General features: G+C 46.0%; 1 protein-coding gene across 2 annotated transcripts in view; it reads right to left on the bottom strand.

Moving 5' to 3' along the window:
• Positions 1-4,479: 4,479 nt before the first annotated feature.
• Tnr (tenascin R) overlaps positions 4,480-20,796 on the bottom strand; it is an 82,097-nt gene continuing 65,780 nt past the window's right edge. Inside the window, exons 17-21 of one of the 2 annotated variants that reach the window (XM_004626781.1) lie at positions 16,389-16,540; positions 14,939-15,035; positions 10,838-10,999; positions 5,794-5,957; positions 4,480-5,086 (exon numbers count right to left, since the gene is read on the bottom strand). In XM_004626781.1, the coding sequence (XP_004626838.1) occupies positions 4,967-5,086; positions 5,794-5,957; positions 10,838-10,999; positions 14,939-15,035; positions 16,389-16,540 (695 nt within the window). In that variant the 3' untranslated portion in view covers positions 4,480-4,966. The remainder of the gene's footprint in view (positions 5,087-5,793; positions 5,958-10,837; positions 11,000-14,938; positions 15,036-16,388; positions 16,541-20,796) is intronic. The other variant, XM_023710343.1, reaches the window with a different exon arrangement.

Genomic DNA, 20,796 nt, shown 5'->3' with positions numbered 1-20,796 from the left:
AATGGATAGGAGCTCTGGTTGGGCAGGAGGCTTCCACGCAGGAAATAAAACTGGTACATTTGTTCCAGCCCCTTGCACCTGAGCTCTGCCTGCTTACTGAGAGAATGTTTGTAGAAGGCTTCCTTTTAATCTGTGATGATCCATCAGCTCCTCCTTTTGTTTAATTGTTAATTTTATTCTTCTTCCTAGCTGTTTTTCAAGGCTACAGAATACAGAACTAGCTTAAGGAAATCCAGGCTGATGCAGTTAGCATGAACTAGAGTTGTTGTTCCCAGTTGGGCCTCAGTCCACACTAATAAATCGGAATGAACACTGGAGTGGTTTTCCCTACTTGCTATTAAGTTTTCATTTCATGTGTGAGCTCTCCTTTGGCCTGGTCGTGTCAGAAACTCCCCAGTGTTGGTAAGAGACCTTTAGCACACATATGCTGGGTGGGGTTAAGGAAGGTACACAGCTTTAGAAGTTGACCAGAGATCTACAGGAATGTGATCAAAGGACCCTGCAGGCTACAGCTAGCGAGAGGCGCACCGACCAGAAGCCTGCCTGTGACTCAACTTCCCCAGAGGACAGAACCCTTCTGACATCATCACCTGCACTGAAAAGGGGGAAAATGTGGTAGCAAAGATATATCGTGTACAGTTCCAAATTCCCTATCATGAATGCGATTAATATGCATGTTGAAATTATGCCAATAAGCTTAATAACAGAGAAAAAGGGGGACCACCTAGGAAGATTAGGCAGGGTTGAGAAGCAGCCCTGCTGGATCTGGATGAGAAAAAAATCAACAAAACTCAAAGGTCTCCAGAACCCTTCTTGCAGCCTGGGCAAATTTAAGGCAAGTGTGAAAACAAGTGAGAGTACCTCTTGGGGAACTGATTGTTGAAACTGAACTGAGCTTCAATCTTTTAAAGTTTTCTTATCCAAAATTTAAGAGTGGACAGTGAGACGCAAATAGAGGTGGAAAGTAAAGTCCCCCTTCCCCTCTGCTTTGGAGGGAAATAAAAGGATTTAGAGAACTAGACTGCATAGGAGTTCAGTGATAAGAAAGCAAGGAATGGAAAACCACACAGGCTGGGCAAGTGGCCTCACATTTCCTGAAATTCTGGGTGGAGGGAGGAAGGGAGAGAGCAAATGGGAAGGGAAGGAGGAATTGAAGGGGGAAGGAGGGGTAGAGAGAGACAGGCCATGCCCAGGAGCATTTACAAGTCCCAGTCACAGCTTGTTTCTTTTTAAGCCCCTACACTTGGTGTGTCCACTGTTCTCAAAGGTTCCATTTCTATTTCTTCAAAGAGGACAGAGGGGAGCTCATAAACCCTTTCTCAATGGGTGCTTTAAAAAAGAGGTCTTTGAAAAGATTCTATAATGACTTTGTACCTTAATTTATAACTCTGAACTTGGAGTAGATATTAAAAGTAAAAAATGTGTTTAGGATTGTTTGGTTTGGCATGGAACTCATCGGTAGCCTTGGTCCTTTGAATCAGCAGTTTGTAGTGCACAGGGAACTCGGTGGTTCCCATGGAGAAGGAACAGCGTGTCTGATGTCCATCACTTTATGAGTAGAGGAGTTGGGTTGGTGGTAGGTGTGGGGTAGAGTTGACTTAAATATTCAGGAAAGTTTATTCTTCATATCTTTGCTGTCTTTTGTTAATGTGCTTTTAGATTTATCTCCCATAGAGATATCGGTCCTGATCCTTGGTTTGCAATGTCTCGTAGAAACCAGGAGGGTCCAGCTAGACACCAAGAGGGTCTAGCTAGTCTCAGGTCTCCCCCATCTCTGGAGGTGTTGTGCTCGCCACCTTGTGGTCACTTTTAGTAAGTCCTTTCTGCCTTTGTTAGATCTGTTCTGAGGACCACCATTCCTCCAAGCATTGTTATTCCTGATACCCCACCTTAGCGTCTGACTCTTTTCCTTCCAGAAATAACCATGGAGCCTGTGAATTTAATACATTGGAAACAATCCTAATATGATAGGAAACACGAAGAGGGGAAACTGCCTGGCTCTGTTGGTGAGTCCACTCTAGTCACCTGTAGTTGGTGTTGATGTTTTTGGTACTGTTGTTATTTTTGGTATAAGTGTATATTCTAATACCTCTTCACTAGACTGCCTTTACGGCAATGTCCATTGCTTTTCCTTCTGAGTCCCTTAGGGGACCCTGTGGTGTCCTTGCATCTCTCTGACATTCTCCCCTGGGCAAAGCACAGGTGCTTGGAGGGACAGGATAAGGAACCATCATGAAGAAGCTCAGCACAGAAGTTAGGTGAGTCAAGGTAAGAAGCTTTGAGTTGAGTTGACTAAAGGCCTTGGGAAGATGGTGGGACAGTGTCCTAAAATTGTTTTTAAGAAAACCAACCCAGCAACAAGAACAACAAAATCACCTCAGGAGGAAGTACTTTACTTAACAAAAAGAAACTATAAATCTTTTTATAGAGTGTTGGTGAGCTGATCATTGAAGTTCCTTTCTTGCTTGAAAATTCTTTAAAATGCAGCTAGGGAATGTTGCTGATACTATTTATAAAAATGTCCATAGAGTAAAATGGTTCCCGTGGAAGGCGGGCTTTGGCTTCCCCTGATGGTTCTTGACTTCCTTCTACACGAACTGATGACGCACAGTTACGTCCTACTTCAGCTTTGTGTTGATCAGGCGGGCTGTCCTAGCACACCCGGGTCCTGCTATTGCTTCTACAGACGCAGCTGAGCTTCTTCCTTGGCCTTGTCTTTTCTGGTGTGTGTGTGTGTGTGTGTGTGTGTGTGTGTGTGTGTGTGTGTGTGACTTGACTTTTGAATTAATTTCTCTTTTCCTCCCTTCTTTTCTGTTCTTTCCACGCATGACCTAATTGATTTCTCTCATGATTTCTATTCAAATGTTTATGTCACAGATAAGAATTATTGGTGTTAAAGCTGAAAGGGAGGTTAGAAATACTCTAGTCTAATTGCTCCTGTAGCAGGTGAAGATACTGTGGCCAAGAGAGGTGGGACAAGCTACCCAAAGTCACGCAGCTACATAATGGCAGAGTTTCTCGTTTGGTATGCGGCCTTCTTTTTACTCTTGTCCCAGTGTCTAGCTAAATCTTATTTAGGTTTCTCTTCTAGTTTTTTTGAAGCCTACTATAAACTGAGATACAAAAGTACCACCTACTCCTTTTGATCTAGGTATGTGGTAGATGAGATCATTCTGGAAAGTACTGAATAAGGGTGCTTACAGAACATGGCAGGCTAAGGGCTGGGGGGAGATCGCTCAGTGGCATAAGTACCTGCCTGGCAAGTGCAAGGTCCTGAGCTTGATCCCTGGTACCAGGGCAAAAAAGAAAGAAAAGAAAATGGCAGTCTGGCAGCATCCACACACCCCCTGAAGTGCAATTGTCACTCTAAGGGACTATCCCTTCCTGCTTTTTAAAGCTTGTTCAGAGGGTGGACGTTTCTATTAGAAAATTACCAATCTCAGGCGTATCTAGTCACTGGCTGGCAAAGGCACGGATCCCCCAGTTCTGGCAAGCATGGTTCCTACAGGAAATACAGTGGGGGTCCTGGGGAATGAGAGGGCAAAGGGAGGGAGCTCAGGTCCCAGATGTGAATCTGCGCAGTCACTGCAGGGTGACTGCAGCTGGCATTTGATTTGGAGAAAAGTTGAAAGGTCACGGTTTTGAGAACCCTGGGCTTAAAAGTCCAATCGTGCTGGTGGAGACCACTCATTTCATAACACGGCGGGGGGGGGGGGGGGGGCTGCACTCCTTCCCACCTCACCTTTGGGCTTCTAGATGCAATTTTGTCCAGCACTTTTCATTTTTCCTTTCAAACACAGAATAATAAAAGAAGATGGAGAAAGGCTTCCTATGACCTCACCTCATTAAGGGGTCCTTTCTGTTTCCCACAGGACCAAATTTTCTTTTTAAAAAAGCCCCCGAGCAAATATGCCATCTCCCCCCAGGATATTAGTAGGCAAGTGGCCCACTGGTCATAGAGCTTCTTTAGATGCTTATGAGAGAGCCTGGCCGATGACAGCAATAAGGCCTTTAGTTTGCAAGTTTGAAAAATAATCCATGGCAAAGCCGAAATGAAATAGTAAAAATGGAACTGGGCGAGATCTGTTTTCCATGGGATTTACAACCTCTACGGCAGGGGCTGGGGGGGGGGTGCCCTTATTTCTGCTTCTGTCTTTTCCTCAGAGCTTGACCCTAAGTGCTACAGAAAAAAGCCATCTTCCCCTCCCACCCCCAAAGAAGTTACTGTCTGATGCTCTGAGGGAGAGGAAGTGGCTTCAGGCCCACAAGGACTCAGCCACTGTGTCACCCAGGGCTAGTAGCAGTAGCAGGGAACATCCTAGATTTCAAAACAGTGCCTGGGTGGTAATAGTGTAAGCTTTCAGCTACAATAAAATTAGGCGAAAAATTGCATATGGCTAGAAAAAGGCCAGTGCTCTGGAGGGAGTGTCAGAAATGAGAACTCCAGCCCAGTCCAAGGGATGTGGGCTGTTGGGTCAGGCTGTGGTCGATCTCATTCCTCTTAGGGGTGTTGTTGGCTGGACTCTTTTGCTAAGACTTCTCCTCTGAACTGGTGTGACTACCTGCCCTCCAAGGGCTAGGACCAGATTAGTGACACCTGCACGGTGGAGGCATTTCCAGAAGGTAGGAAAAAGGAGGCATGTGCCTATCACGCTAACGATTGTACTTCATGACTTGTCTTTGAATTGACCATTTTAGTGAATGTCCCACTTTTCCTCCCTGGCAGGAAAGGAGGGGAATGTTAGGGATGACCTGCAGAGAGGAGGAGACCGCAGTGTTGGGGTCAGGATCCAAGCAGCAGAAACCCTAGCAGACAGTAGTCAGCCGACTGCTGCCACGTCCCTGCTTCCTTCAGATACCCTTAACGTGTGGCAAAGCACATTGCTATCACCCTCCCCCCTTGTATCATATTATAAAATACAAACAAATGACAGAAAAAATCGTTTGGCTTGCGACTGCCCACTGCTCAGAACTGTAAGGCCCGCCGTTTCCTTCCTGATGAGACACGGTGGTTGTAAGGCCGCATCTTCATTTCCACAAAGGGTATGGAGAACTCGTGCCCTTTCCAGTGGTACCAGTTGATCCCCTGGACACAAGACAGACAAATGTATCAGCTCAACCTTCCCTGCCTTGGATACCTGTTGTGAAAGGAAGCGGGGTAGCGGGAATAGGCAACGCAATAGTTGTGCGTGAACCAGTAACTGGAGGTGACTCAAATTCCTAGTGGTTTTGGAGACAGCATTTGCTCATTCCTGATAGGACACTCAGTCTACCTGGATACCTGGCTGCTGAGTTTGCCTATAACCAAGGACTTCCCCTAAGGCCTTTTGGTGTCAGAACCAGGGTTGTTCACTCAGTCCAACTGTCCCTGTTATCCAGCCTCGCCTGTAGACTTGCAGTCTGGGCAAAAACTGTCTGGCTCCCGCATTTCTGAACTTTCCCTGCCTGCGGCACTCAGCATGAAGTGGAGCCTTGGAAACTATTTCTAGAATGGATTGACAATATCATTGTCTCTGTCATCTCCTCCCTTGAGGAAATGAAAGGGAAGCCTACTGGTTATCAAGGGCCAGCCTGAGTGAGTTCTAGTGTCTTCCCAGAGGAATGCAAGGGTCCCGGACCTTGCTCTGGCTTCTACTGTATGCCGTCCCTATCCCAGTGTCTGTTACACTTTTATAAATAATCTAAACATTTCTTTTAAAAGAGTAAAGTAGGACTCACATGGGCACTAAAATCAAGCTGGGGCTGTGGGTGCTGATCTCCGAGCCGCTCACAGTGCAGCAGATTGCCACCTACCTGGCTGTGCCTGGATTCGCCATACTTCCCATTGAGGTTGGTCCGGTGGCAGTTTTTATACCACCAAGCGCCCTTGTATGACATGGCACAGTTAGTGACAGCAATATCATTGTCTCTGTCCTCTGTGGAGAAAGGGCGTCCCTGGTGATAGCTGAGGGAGTCTCCTGTGAAAAAGAGCATGCGTGAGGCTGTGCTGTGTGTCTCTCTTTCCAGGATTTTTGGACATTTGACTCCCAGGAAACCTGGATTCCACATAGGGAGTCTTCTCCTCCTCTCCCACTCCCCTCCCAAGCCCAAGCCCATAGTGGGCTCTCTCTCTCTCTCTCTCTCTCTCTCTCTCTCTCTCTCTCTCTCTCTCTGCTTTTACCCTGGTGTTGCTACCTGAGGGGGTTGCTCCCTCCATCCACATCCTCATCCCAGTACCTTTGCTAAGAGTTCTGCCCATGCAGTCCAAGTCAGTGCCCTGTCTTTTTCCTCCAGGCTTGGCTGGAGACAGAGCACTCAGGGCTCCAGTTGCCGTAGGGCTGAGCCATCCTGACTGGGGCCAGTCAGGTTCTGCCAGGATTCCATATAGCCCAGGTCTGACCACACCCCCGAAACCCACATTCAGAACTTGGTGCTGCCTGTGAAGAGGAATATTATCATACCTCCTATGTGAAACAGGGATAAAGAAAAAAAAATTGTAACTGTGTCAAAGGAGAAGGGTTGGAAATGGCTACATCTTGAGGAAGGCAAGGTTCCATGGATCCTATCATCAGATATCTGAGGGATTTTCTTTTCTATTTAGTACATGGTCTATAGGGTCTCACTACGTAGATCGGAGTCATAGTGATGCTCCTGTTTTCAGCCTCCCAAGCACTGGGATTACAGGTGCATGCCACTATGCCCGGTCTCAATCACCGCTGCCTCAGTGTGCCCCAGGGGTGGGCCTGGCTCAGCAGGTCAAGGATACGAACCCCGGTCCCTGTGTCTGCCTAAGCTGGCACTTTAGTCCACTGAGCTATCTGGCCAGACCATCTGAGGGACTATTAAAGCAGTGAAAACTCTGCAGAAGTGTGAAGATTGGTCGGTAGAGACTGTTAAGAGCAATATTTTGGCAATGAGGATAAAAATCACCTACATATCAAAGCTGCTCTCAAGTGGTAGAGATTGCTGAGACCTATAGTGAGATTTCTATTCTCAGAGGCAAACAGACTGGTGCTCTGTCTGCTGGGGGTGTCGCACAGGACGCTGCATGCATGGAGGACCGAAGGTAAAGGCTTAGGCCACTGTTCCTTCATAAGGACCACTGGAATGTGTGGCAGGAGTTTTGGCTAGGGATACAGTGAAGGGCTCATGCTGTTTATTAAAGTAAAGTGACTTTAGATGTGTTAGAGGTTATTTTATGGTACAGGAGATGGAGTTCTGGTCGGCTGCTTTCGGAGTTCTGACTGCAGGGTCCACTCAGCTCCTCCACCCTCCGCTGGTCAGTCTCCTCCTAGAGGGAAGTCTGACCCCCAGCTAGTCCCCAAGGCAACGAGTCACTGCCTGTATTCCATTCTCTTCATCTTCTCCTTTCAGTCTCCCAGGATTCACACCTTGTGTCATCTAAGGCTAGTCTCACCTCCTGAAACTCATTCTCTATCTTTTCCCCAGCCTGGAAAAGACAGAAACAATTTCTTATCCTCCCCCATTTAAAAAAAAAAAAAAAAAAAATTCACCTCCACTTACTAGAAATCATGCATATGCCCGTTAGCTTAAAGATTATTGGGTTAATTCTGCTCCACAATAATCCTTTCTTTAACCATCAATTCCTTGTCTGTGCTGTCTCTCCTCCCACATTTCCATCTTCTCATCCCTCCTTTTCCCTCTGTGACCAGGAATTTGTCCTCAGTGCTCTGCTGGAATGAGCTCTCCAGTCTCCACTTAAATCCTGCCTGCTGCTGCCTTTGAGTCCTCCCTCCCCATCTAGTCAGCACACGAGCCAAGTCCTTGTTTCTCCCTGCTGAACCACATTCAGGTGCACCTCTTTCTTTTAATCCCCACAGGTGTCAAGCGTCCTGTTCTCTCCTGTCAGGATCAGTGTAGAAGCCAACACCTCGTCTCTCTGTTCCTTCAGATTTACTTCACCCTGCTTAGGGCCGCCCCTCTGACCTTCCTTAAATGCCACATGCACTGTCGCCCTCAGGACTTATGAGGCACCCCTTGCGTGCCACACGAAGACTGACTTTCTCTACTGTCTCAGGTCTCCCCTCCTCTACCAATTTCTTTCCTTCCTTCTGAGCTTCTCCTCTGCCTGGGATAGCCAGGCCTGCCACAGCCTCCTCCCTTCAGGGAGCTGCTCCTTCTGCAGCTTCTCATCCCGGGGATGATGTCCTCACCATTTGGATCTGCCACAGGCAGCTTCCTCAACTGCCAGACCTCCTTCTCCGAGCATCCCGTAATGGAAAGTGAGTAGTGTTGATTGTATAGTGACTTCCTAATTATTTTTAGTAGGTTTAGTTCTTAAAAGCCCACATTTTATGTTTAAGTAGTCCTCACAAGTTGCACAGTAAACCTCTAGGACTTGCTCAGCAACTTCTTATTGATAACTTGATTTGGGATGTTGATTTCTAACTCAAGTACTATCCTACTTAGAGGCTTGTCCTGAGGAAGGGGAGTAGAAGAAGGGGCTGAATGTGGATTGGAGAGTCTGGGACAGTTCTACTAATGGGGCCAGCACTTCTTGAGCAAAAAGTCAAGATAAGGGCCAGGGAACTGGGTAGCATTAAAAATGCCAGATGGAGAATGGAGGGCCCAGTTCACGGGTATTTTGCTGAGTTTACACACCTATAATATTCAAATAACAGAACTTAACAAAAAAAAGGGGATATAGATGAATGTCTATTTTGTATCTGTGTATTCATAGTGGTTAGGATAGATATATAGCTGCATTCTCTTAATGAATAGAGGGATTTATTTTAATGGTGTTTGTAAATAGGATATCATGTCTGCATCTTGTACAGCAACTAACCACTAGGAAGAATGTATGCAATGTGTTAATTATTGAAACTGTCCTACCAATTTGGTTTGAAACTGTCTCATCGCTATTGGTTTCTCAATAAAATTATGGGAAAAAAACTCCTAATCAGGGCTGGTGAGATGGCTCAGTGGTCTAAAGCACCTACTTGGAACAAGCTTAGCAAAGCACAGGGACCACGGTTCAATCCCCCAGCACCACATGCCAGCCAGCCCCGCCCCCTGGTGGGCTGAGCTGGCCACACACATACACACACACAAATAAATAAATAAAATAAAAAAAAAGAAAAAGAAAAAAACTCCTAATCATAAAAAAGGAAAATGTGTTTGTCTTTTTCTGTTGTCATTTTTTAAGCAAATGTTTACATAGAGTCACATGTTCATTTGCCAGGTATGCCTTTACTGTACCTTTAATGTATAAATTTATTTTCTTTTGGTTTTTGTTATCTAGAATACTGCCTTGGTCGCTGTAATGTAATTTCTATTTCTGCATCTTTTTCACATTTAAAACCATTCAATAAAACATCTATTTACTTAAAAAAAGAGAATGGAGGGCCCATTCCTCCCTGGAAATCTGCTGGTCTAGAAAGAACCACCATTGTGTGGAGTTGCCAAGAGAGGCATGTGGCTTAATAGGTGGCTGACTTTTTTATCTCCTGATGAGCTAAATATTCAAGATGAAGAAAAGTCATAATTAACTTTTCATCTTGGGAGAATTTGTCTCTGACACATAAGAGTCAAATTCAGCCCCAAAGTTCTGCCTTCTGTAGGGACTTGCAGGGGACGAAGGGCTGGGACAGAGGTAACAGAGTCAGGCCTCAGTTAGACTTGCAGTGAAAGGAAGAGGCAGGAAGAAGGGAAAATGCAGGGAAGAGGGAGGGCTTGCTTCCTTTCCTGCAGGAGAAGTAAGAATGGCTTTTTCTCAGGCACAGTTCTAATCCTGGGGAGTGAATAGCATCTGGTTATTTTTGAAATTTAGTCTGATATCTTGTTTAATGCATCCATTGGAATAGCTATTCTATGCTTAAAAAGTGACAAATTGGACCTTTTGTTGGGGCTCCTTAGGCTCATCTGATTGTCATTGTCAGTGATCTCCAGTATAAACAATAACAAAGGAAGGTGCGCCTTTGGAGTGACAATACTGGGCCCTTTGGAGTGACAATACTGGGCCGAAAGGACAAATCACTGAGCAGATTCAGTCACTGGGGGGGCAACACCTCGAATGCTCATCTTAATTTCAAGAGGTGTAAAAATGTTGCTCAATTTAAACTCTAGTCTTTAGCTCTAAAATTGGAGTTAATTAAAAGGCCAGTAAGTCCATGTACCGGGCAGTAGAATATTTGGCACCTTAGACTTTATGAAAGGTGTTATAGTAGAACACAAGAAACAGCTTAGCCAAGTCTGAGAAGTGGACTGGGTATTGTGTGTGGATGGAACCAAGTACCAGGGAGTTGATAGGGATGGTGGCTCTGCCCGTGGAGATGCCAGACAGAGAACCTGACTGTGTGCTGGGCTCTGTGGGAGGCGTGAGAAGCACACAAGGGGCATTTAGGCGATGTCTTTGTCCCTCGATGGGGCATTATCAGGACTGCTGATGGTGGGGGTGGGAGGGGAATCCTAGGGGCTCAGGATCTGTATTAGTTTCACCAGTTCAGAGATGGATTCCTAGATGCCATTGCAGGAAGGTTTTTCCCCAAGTGAGAGATGGCTCTGTTCCTTCTGGCTGAGGGAATATACTCATTAATCTAGATAAGAAAAACAATGCTTTGTTCTCTCTCATGATACTTTTTTTTTTTTAATTTTAAGGACCCTTTCATGGCATTTATTGCATTTTTTTCTACTCTGTGAAGTGAGATGGACATCATCATCACAGTTTTCCAGATAAGGAAACTTAAAGTCCTGAGAAAGTGGCTTACAGTGGCCAAGATGGCTAGCTGAGAGTTCATGAGCTGTGGACGCTACTGCCTCTGCTGCAGCCGTACCTGACACACAGAGCCCCTGGCCTGCGCATGCCACTGCCCTCCGGGTGTGCTTAGGGCCCAGGTACCTGCGGTGCCATTGTAGCTTCCTATGCGGAGTTTGTACAAGCTCCTGCTGTCTTCCACAGAGAACTTGTCGTAGTGGGCGAAGGCGGCCTCCTGCCCATCCCGCATGTCCACGCGCAGCTCATAGCGGCCCTGGGCTGTGATCCTGTGGATGTTGTCCAGCCCTGTGGGGAGGAGCAGAGGCTGTGCTGAGCCTGGCCCTGCAGCTTGGGGGATGGCAGGGAAGACTGGCTGCATCTTCAAAACAGATGCTGAGGGAAGGGGATTGCTTTTGCTCCCACCACATCTTGGGTTCTTTTCCAACAGCCTCTGACAGGCTCCACACTTCCTGCTGCAAAGAGGCATCCAGATCTGCAGATGATGCTACCGCGGACAGCTCAGGTCCTTATCCGTAGTTGTGACCTAGTAAGTGACAAGACCTGAGCCTTCTATACCCAATCACAGGATGAACAGAAAGCGACAAGTGGTTTTGTGGGTCTGAGTCTTTGGTGTTGGTGGGAGAAAGCAAGACACAGAGACACCGGAGGGTACTGAGCACCCTAGCTATTTGGACACCTTAGTGTTTTCTAGGAGTCTGTGAAGGAGGTGCTAGTCTTTCATTACACTGGCCCTCCTGCCTGCCTCCAGGCTTCCTGGGGCTGTCAGAGCCAGGTCAGAGAATATGGCTAGTCTTGAGTTTATGGCGATTCAGCTTACTATTTTCTGGCTCCACAGTGGTGTGGTGGGAAAGCCTTTCACATTTACTGGAAACTGCACTTGGAGCTCTGAATTTTGATCTTCCCCTAGGTAGTGATTTGCAGCATGATGCTTTCTCCTGAGGCTGAGCAGAGGAGTGAGCACAGCTTCCAGCCCACTGAATGACATGTTGGTGGACAACCCTACTCTACCATGCATTACAAGCATGCTGCTAAACCCAAGGCTCTGCAAGGTACAGGTATTAAATATACTTTCAGCTTCAAAAGATTTTCAACTGGGGATGGGTCTCTCAGGTTGTAACCTCTATCGCTGGTTAAGGAGCCTCTGTGTTCTTCTCTGCCTCCTAACTCCAGCTCTTCAATCTAAACCTGCCCACCACATCTTACATTGCTGCCTCTTCACTGGTCCTCTAGCCAGTGATCCTGTGCTCTCATGCCCTCTCTTTGGCCTCTGAGCAGCCCAGGCTTTGGGCTAACTGATTCTTTTAAAGTGCAAAGTCTTCCAAGTTTGGGATTAGAGTGAGTGGAGCCTAGATCCTTCTTGGTGAGATTTTCCCTTATGTTTTCTTGTGCTTTCTTCTGCAAATCTCTGGTTTTTGACCTACCAGCCCAAAGTCTGGACCATAGTGCTCTCCCAATCCTAATCTCTCTCCACATGCTGAAGTGGGATCCTCTTTCTTTGCCATGACATCTGACATCTACTCTGTGTCACAATTTAGAATCAGAGAATCACACAGATGGAGGGGAAACCGTCATTCAATCCTTTCCTTCCTCCATGCCTTTGGTTAGACCTTGTTCAGTGCATGGGGGTGGAGAAGCTGGCCTTCTTGCTCCAGTGGGCACTGACTTCCAGGAGCAGTTCATGCTCCACTGCTTCCCAGGGATGAGAGTGAAGTGAGTCTCTGTCCAAGGCTCATTTTTAATAGCTTTTCTGGTTCTATCCTCCTCTTCTCTCCTCACAGAACCCCCACCCCAGCAATCACTCACTTGAACAAGAAGAGCTCTCCGCATTAAATACTGAACAAGAATCCTTGTCTCAAAATCATTGTCTAAAGAACTCAAATTAGGACATCACCCCTGGGTGGCAGCATCGTCTCCAACCTGAGTACTGCTGCCACTCACCCACGGCTGGGCCTCACCTCTGCTCAGGAGCCCACCCTGGCTCTGTTACACCATCAGACCCCTCTGATTTTTAAGTGCTGTTGCATGCCTCCATTCAACACACCTGATCTCAGTTTCCTCCTGGCTTGCCTGTGCCTGGGGTTTCCCACCCGCCCCCGGTTTGCTTGTGTCAGGACTCCTGCCTTCCCTTCGCCACTCCTCTGGCTCATTGCTCAGTGCCTTTACCAGGAATTTGCTGCTTCTCCTCTGAGTCTCTGTGGCCTTTGTAATAGTAGCTCACAGGTTGGCACAGCGTTTCCCTGTGTGGGAAGGAGTCTCTGATGATATGTGAAATGTGTGAGAATAAGGCACTAAATGAACTTGAATATCCAGGGAGAAAGCTCTGTCCAAATTTTGGAGAATTACCCTCTCCCACCCTAGCCGCAACTCAAAGCCTCAGTTCAGCTTGTGCTTTGTTTAACACACAGGACCTTTTGAACTCCATTTTTAGTACCATCAGCAACAACAACAGCAACAGGCTATATTTAAATTTCATTTAATGGTATTATTATTATTTCATTTTTATTGTCTTCCTTTTTATGGCATGTGACAAGTAGCATTTTTGGCAAAGCTGTAGAATTTCCTTAAGAATAAATTTAATTTAGATATTAATTAGATTAAAAAGTGGCATATAGAAAATTTGAGTGCTTGATAGTTGATCTATTTCATAAGTATGACACACACTGTGAAAGTGGCACACAGTGGCATAGTTCAGGACAGAAGTTCCTGTCTGCGCTGGATACACTGATTCACGTGCATTTCCCCTGCCTTCCACACTGTTTGCAAATGCTTTAAAGGTAAATATATTTCCCTATTTGTTTGACTCCTCTCTCAATGTGTTTATATGCCTTTTACCTTTTATTTTTATTGCCTACACTGGCAAACACAGATTTAGTTTATCGTAGGTACTCAACAAATTCTTATCATTGCTTGATTGATATCAACTCTTTGAGTACCAACCATTCTCTATGCATTCGAACAGGCAGTGCAGCTAAAAGAGAAATATGAAGCAGCCCCGAGAGAAGCTTATATAAGCAAGAGAGACAGGAAGAAACACGGGCACTATGACTGGGCCACAAAGGAGAATGGGCAATCCTCCCCTGGCAACAGGTGAAATAGTTGGACCAGGTTCTCTAAAGATAGAACAGGTCAGTTTAGTCTTCGGATATGTGCAGCTGGATACCATGGTAATAGGGGCAGGAGCTGGCAGAGAGTGTTCCTGACAGGAACCTCAGTGGTTCTGTGGGTTTGTTTGGAACTTGGTTTTGGGACGATAGGAGGAGGAGTGGGTGAGGTGCTTCGGCTCTAGAGGGAAAGGAGAAAGGCCTTGGATTGTGGCCAAGGTATCTGGTCTTCATGGCAATAATGAGGAGTCATTGAAAGGCTTTACAGAGATGATTCACCCTTGTTTAACTCTAGTGGGTAAGGAAGATCGTTGGAACAGCTGCATGCACAAAGTGCTGGCCTCGGATGCTGGGAGGCCAACAAAGGACTTGTTGGCTGGGCTCCCATCAGAAGACAGTGTGGCTTGGCCCAGATCAGGGCAGGGGAAATGGAGAGGAGACCGCAACACAGCACGTGATTGCTTACTTTTTCCTCTGCTCCTCTTCATCTGTGGCTATGAAAACCTAAAACCTAACCATGCAGGAGAGATAGGCAATCCTATGAGGACTGCCTTCTGGATGGGTGCCACCGTGACCTGACTGGGAGGGATGTGTGGTAACCTTCTCATTCCAGTTCAGTTCTCCATCAAAACCTGCTGTTGTGTCAGACCTCTAGGAAACTGCTAATTTCCTCTGAAGATATTTTGCTTTTTGTCTTTCCTTCCTGCACTAGGTAATAACGTTTTCCAAGGACCTGAGCAGAAGGATGAGCCTCCTTCCCCTCTTGACTGGCCTGCTGGCTGGTTCCTGGCACTGGAGAGGAGGCCAGCCTATGCAGTACTCCTCACCCCCTTCCCTACCAGGCAGCTCACTGCCTCTGGACCTGCTTCCTGTCGAGACCTATCAGCATAAGAGACTATTAATGAGGATGGGAAGAGACAGAGCAAAGAGGAAAACACAACCATGAGATAAAAACAGATCAATAGTGGAGCCCAACAGAGCAAGAGATGCTGAAAGCAATTCGCAAGCTGTCAACTTCTCAACGGACAGGAGGTTTCTGATAATCCCAGACAAACACAGAAGAGAAAGAAATGGACAAAAAGCCAGATCAGCACACCAACAGCAAGGGGAAAGCAGGTGTTACCTAACCAAAACTCATCCTCCAGGTTCCCAAAGCCAACACGGTAATCAGCCCATTTCCGGAAGAAATCAGTTTGGCCATTCTGGCGCCTCTGGAATACCTGTGAAGAGAAGCGGGGAGAGTGAGGAGAGACTGGGGAAACTGCATGGCACAAACTGCAAGGACTCAAATCGATATCACTGGGTTCTATACAGACAATGACAAAGATTTGCAGATAAGGGCCAGAGCTTGGCATTTACACAGCAACTTGTGAAACAGGTGTTTAGAATCTGCCTGTGGAAGAGCAGAGGCCCCAGCAGATGAACAGGCTGGAGGGTGACACTGATATCCCCCGCACCCTTGCAACATAGAAAGGATTCAGATCAAGCTCCCGAGGAGTCAGGGGAAAGAAGTTTGACTCTCAAATTAATCTTTCACACCACATAGTAGGAAAGCATTTCTCACCAAAAGAATAGGCCCAACTTCAAATCAGCTAGTCACTGTGATCTTACTGCACACAAAGCAACTGCATATCCTTCACATTCTGAGCTGTTTAAGTGCTAATTTCGTTTAACCTCTAATATATCAGCTGCAGTTTGAATTTCCAATTATGGTTTAAGGAGGAGGCACAAATATGTCAGAAACATAAAAGAAAATGTTTCCCCAGAGTGGCTGTTATGAGCGCAGCCTCCATTTAACACTGTTCAAAATTTTCCCATTTTGTAACATGGAAAATCTGGCACTGCGTGTTCTAGTGGTGCTAGTGGAAGATGTACAGGAAACTTGGGGTGCTGGAATTGCATCCCCACCAATCATGTCAGGGGCCAGGCTGTGCTGTGAAACTCCTCTGAAGTGAGAGGTGGGGCTGTGAGGCTGCCCCTGGCAGGCACAGGAGGAAGGCAGGCAGCAAGTGGTATCTTTCTTTTCCTGAAAAACAGGTGTTCCCCAAAGGTCATAACCAAGGAAGAGCCACTGCTCTGGGGAAGGAGGAGCAAAGGGACAGCTCTTGAAACTAGAGGTAGCCTTTGAAGTTCTGCTTCTCAGCTGCTCCCCTCCAAGAGAAGGAGCCAGTACCTCACCACAGGGTCTTGTGCCAAGGGCCCCCTCCTCTACTGCATTGTTACAGCTGCTGTCATCAGCATGCAAGATCTGAGTGGCTCCCATGAGTCACTACTGCTTCTCCCCAGCACTGTCCTCGAAAAAGGAGCTCGAGGGAAGGCAGTCATCCTGGACATCTGACTTTGGCTTAGGCCATCTCAGCCTTCAGATGCTACTTTCTGTCTCCGCTTTACCCCATCTGTGGTTGGGGTGCTGCCTTAGGCCCTCGAGGCAAGGAGGGATCCCAAGGTAGGCATGAATGGAGTGGGTCAAAGGATGGCTGGAAGGAGGAGGGAGTTTGATGGACAGATGCTGAGCTGTCAGACCAGGACCCTGATGATGTTCGCGTGTGTGCAGAGTGGCTGCGTGTACTTACAATCCAACCGCCCCCATCCGTGGTCATGTCACAGTATACTTGCAGCTTCTGGCTGAGCTCTCCATTGAGAAAGATGGTGTAAACCCCACTCAGAGTGTCTCCATTCATCAAATGCTGGGCACAGTCTTGAGGATGAGAGAACAGCCGGCCCTCTGCATGAGAAAAGAGGCAATTTCTGGACAATGTCCTTTTCCCTGCTGTGTCAAGAGCTGCTTGGATCAGAGAAAGCTTTACAGGGCCTCACAGCTGGTACTTTAGCAACTGTAAGAAATTCTTAGTGGATTCAAGCAGGGGATGGATGAGCGTGAGAACTTTGCCTTTTTGTAATTTCCTCTTTTCAACTGATGCTGCATTTATTGGACAATGATTTTATGAAATATGGAGACCAAAATGCCGAATTCATGGTTTGGCTTCTCTACTTAACTATTTGCTTGATTTTAGGCAAATAGCTCAACCTCTGTGAGCATCGTCTTTCTCTCCAGTGAAATGGGAGTAATGAAGATCTCCCCTTTGTAGGTGGAGACGTTTTTTAATAGAGCTAGTGACTGGGTGGGTACTTAGGAGAGATGACAGATGCACAGGCCAACAAATCAGTGCAGCGCCCATCTTCCAAAAGAGTGAAAGGCATCTAAGTGAAGCCTTCTGTCATCTTCCCTCACAGCAGCCATTTAGGCATGACCAAACCACCTCAGCATTAGTGAGTGAGAAGATGGATATCTAGTCCTTGTGCACAACAATCCCCTGATTGTACTAAACAATCAAATGGCCATGTTTTACAGTTTGGTTTAAGTTTAAGGAGAGGGCAGGGGAAGAAAATTGCAGCTCATCTTTCAGAGAGAACAGCCCAATTTGTAGAACAATATCTAATTAGCTCAAAGAGAAGCTTAAATCATGCATCTTGAAGAGCTCAGCTTTGGGACACATCATAGTGCTTAGCAGGCAAGCTAAGAAAGGGAGAGCCTAGCAGAAGAGATATTCTGGACAGCAGGGGTGGATCGAGCAAGCGGAAGGCAGAGCTTGATGTGTAGGGAATGGCAAATGCAAGGATCTGCTAGGTGAATGAAGCGCATGCTGTAGTTGATACGGTTCTATATCCTTGACTCTTTAACAGTTAGGAAGACAGACAGTAGAAGGGTCTCCCGTGATAGTCACTACTGTGTCCCCTGGTGGCAGAAGAAGCACACTACAGTTATTATTATTGTGTAGTTAAGTACACTACAATTATTATTCCTTTTCACTAGTGTGACCTAGGGCCACTTGGAAGGCCAAGTGATGGGTCAGAGTGTCACAGTAGGTTTCACAAGGAAGTGACATAGTAATCTCTCTGAAAGACTTGGTCATCTGAGCCCCGGTCCCAAGTCATCAGTGAAGCATCCATCCTGTGTTAGGAGGAGGTTGTGTGAGTTTGATAGATGTCACATAAATCGCTCTGGAGGTGAGTTAACTCCTGGTGCAAGGACTGTCTTTTGGCTTGTGGTTCCCACACTGTTAAGGGGAGCACTCAATTCAGGTGGTTTGAGACAAAGGCACTGCTCACTTCAGAGAATAGCAATAGGTTTCTATAATACTTGTGCTTTACAAGGTACATTTTTATTTTTACTGAATTCTTGCAAGAAACTTGAAGGCAGGTTGGTATAATCAGAGACTTGAGAAGGAGATGGCTCAGAATGATCGTGTAACTTACTCAGGTCGCTTGGTCTCAGGTTTGCAGACCTCTGGCCACCTGCTCCAAGTACGCAACTAAAGCAGGAAACGTGACATACACTTTGATTCCTGGAGCCCAACACTTAGCCACATGGCAAAGAGTTAACCAGTGTGTGTACTTATCTCACAGGCATATAAAATCCCCCAAAGATGCCTCAATATGTTGTATGCTCAAGTTAAGGCTTTACCTTTCAAAACTGACTTCCCTAATCTAAGAGCTGCATGAAAGCCATTTGTTTTTCTCTCCAGCATGCCATAGAACTCTGTAAAGTTCTTGATTCCATTTTTTCCTAAGAGGTTACAGCTGTATTTCAGGTGAGAGGTGTTAGTGGCCTCTGTCTCCTTTCCCTGATGCTTTGGGAGCATGGATGCTATTGACAGGCTATTCTTTCTTTTCAATGCTATGCAGGACAAGCTGGCTTTGAATTCACAATGTAGGCCAGTTTGTCCTTGAGCTCATGGTCATCCCCCTGGGTCAACTTCCTGAGGGCTGGGATTACAGGTGCACCACCACCTCTGACTTCCAGGCCATTCTTGATCTGGTATCTGGAGCAATGAGCACATCTGTCTTCTCTCTCCCCTCTTCTCTAACTGCCTGAGCTCCTAATTTTAGATTAGCATGTAATATTCCTGGCCTTCACTTCAGTCCTACCGTGTGCATGAATAGCTTTTTCTCATAAAGAAAATTGCTTAATTCAATCTCAGGTCAGCTTCCTAAATTTCTCCCCAATATCCAGTGAGTCTTCAACAAAACATTTCCCTCAATCTTCAGAACAACAGCATCATTCAAACACACCAATAAAACCAAACCAACCTTCAGAACAGGGAAATATATGATCTTATATAAGCTTCTTCACATTGATAATATTGATTAATATGTTACAGATATTTTCAAAGGGCTCAAACATGTTGCGTTAAAGCTGGACTTAATACAAAAAAACTAGAATAAACTGAGATGACTTGTCCTGGAGAAGGGAAATTTAAAATATGTATGTGAGCAACTGTCATACAAAAGAAGGATTTATGTTATTTTAAAGTTAGAAAGTGGAAATAAATTCAACTTGAGAAAAAAGTGTTGACTGCAGGGGTGTCAACATGGGCTGAGATAAATGTCATGGATGGTGCCCGAGGACAGGAAGCAACACACTTTTCTTCTCCTTCAACCCTGTGCTAAGCTGGCTGGTGAAGGTGTTTCTCACGTGTGCTTGAGGCTGGTGCATTACTGGGTATGTTTGCTACACCCTTGTTGAATTGCAAATTCTAGTTCTTTGTATTAAGTGGAGACTATATTTACTGCATCTGAGTCTGTGGCAGTAGTGGAAGGATAATTAAGAAGCATTTTGCCTTTATAGATGCTGAGCAGCAACCTGGGATTTGCCCATCTTGGGAATTTGAAGTAGATGCAGGGCTTCCCACGACACCACCTTTCCTAACCCATGCTAGCTCTCAACACTGCCAAGCTTTGCTGTGTACTCACAGGTCCTGGATCAAATTATTATTCCTTTTCACAAGATACGAGAAATCAGAGGCTATAATTGTTCTTGTGTTTTTGGTACCAGGGATCAAACTTGGGACCTCATGCTTACCAGGTAGGAACTTAGGCTGCTGAGCTATATCCCTGGCCTGAGGCTATAATAGTTCTAAATTGAGGGCTTTATTAAAATTAAAACTCAGATTTCTGTGTCCTATTGCAGATCTGTTAGACTAGAAGGTCAAGGGGTAGTCCCTAAGACTTGTAGGACAGAGTCTCCGGTGTGTCTAAAGACCAGCTGGATTTGCATTTGTCTCATTGTAGAGTATGTTATCCTCTCCTTAGAGAGCCCCCAAAGCAGAAGTGATAAACTAGATAATGCTCCAAGGGGGCTGTGGCTGGTGCTCTACTGTCTTTGACTAGATCCATATGATTTGGTGGATGACTGACTGAATAGCACCTGCCCTTCTCTGTCTCCCCTCCTCCTTCTCCCTCTTCTCTGCTTCCTTCCTCCATCCTCCCTTGCTCCCTTTTGTTCTCTCTCCCCTTCCTTCCCATTGTCTTTCCCAGTTGGTATGTCCTGAGTGGGCTTTTGCCAAGACTTAGGTTGGATTGGATGGGACAGAGCGGAAACCAGAGGCTCTGTTTAAGCTTTGTGAGTTAGTTCTTACCATTTCTGTCTGCTTTGGGGGTTCCTGGACTTTGGGTTAGCTAATAATTAAGAGCATACCAATTCTTATTCTGGTGGTTTGGCTCAGTGTGCATGTACTGGGGTTTCATACACTGTAGGGGATTGTTGGGTCTACTTTGAGATCTGACACCACAATGTTTACTATTTGGATGCCACATCGCTTGCTATCATTTTTAACCCTAATACAGATTATCCCAGAAAAATTATCAGAGGTAGAAATTTCAGTTCCAAAAGAAACCTTTTCCCTCCTCTTTCATGCAATACATTGAGCCTGGCCTGAAACAGAAACTTTTTTTTTTTTTTTTACCACCCTGGTGGTGGTGATTACCAAACTCACAGGGAAGAAGTGTCGAGTGGGCGCTCCACTGAAAGGTTTCATGGTTAAATGTTTCTAAATGTAATTGTGAGATCAACAGTACCAGGGCACTCACTGGAAGAACTGCTCGGAAATTGGTTTGTGTTGAGCATCAGAGGCTGAATGCTGAGTGGAGTGCAGCTATCTGGGAGACACACAGCGCAATCAGATGGCTCCCTGCGGCTGC

Source organism: Octodon degus, unplaced genomic scaffold, assembly GCF_000260255.1.
Source record: "Octodon degus isolate 3935 unplaced genomic scaffold, OctDeg1.0 scaffold00017, whole genome shotgun sequence".
Classification (NCBI taxonomy): domain Eukaryota; kingdom Metazoa; phylum Chordata; class Mammalia; order Rodentia; family Octodontidae; genus Octodon; species Octodon degus.
This window is presented reverse-complemented; position numbering and strand designations above follow the sequence as displayed.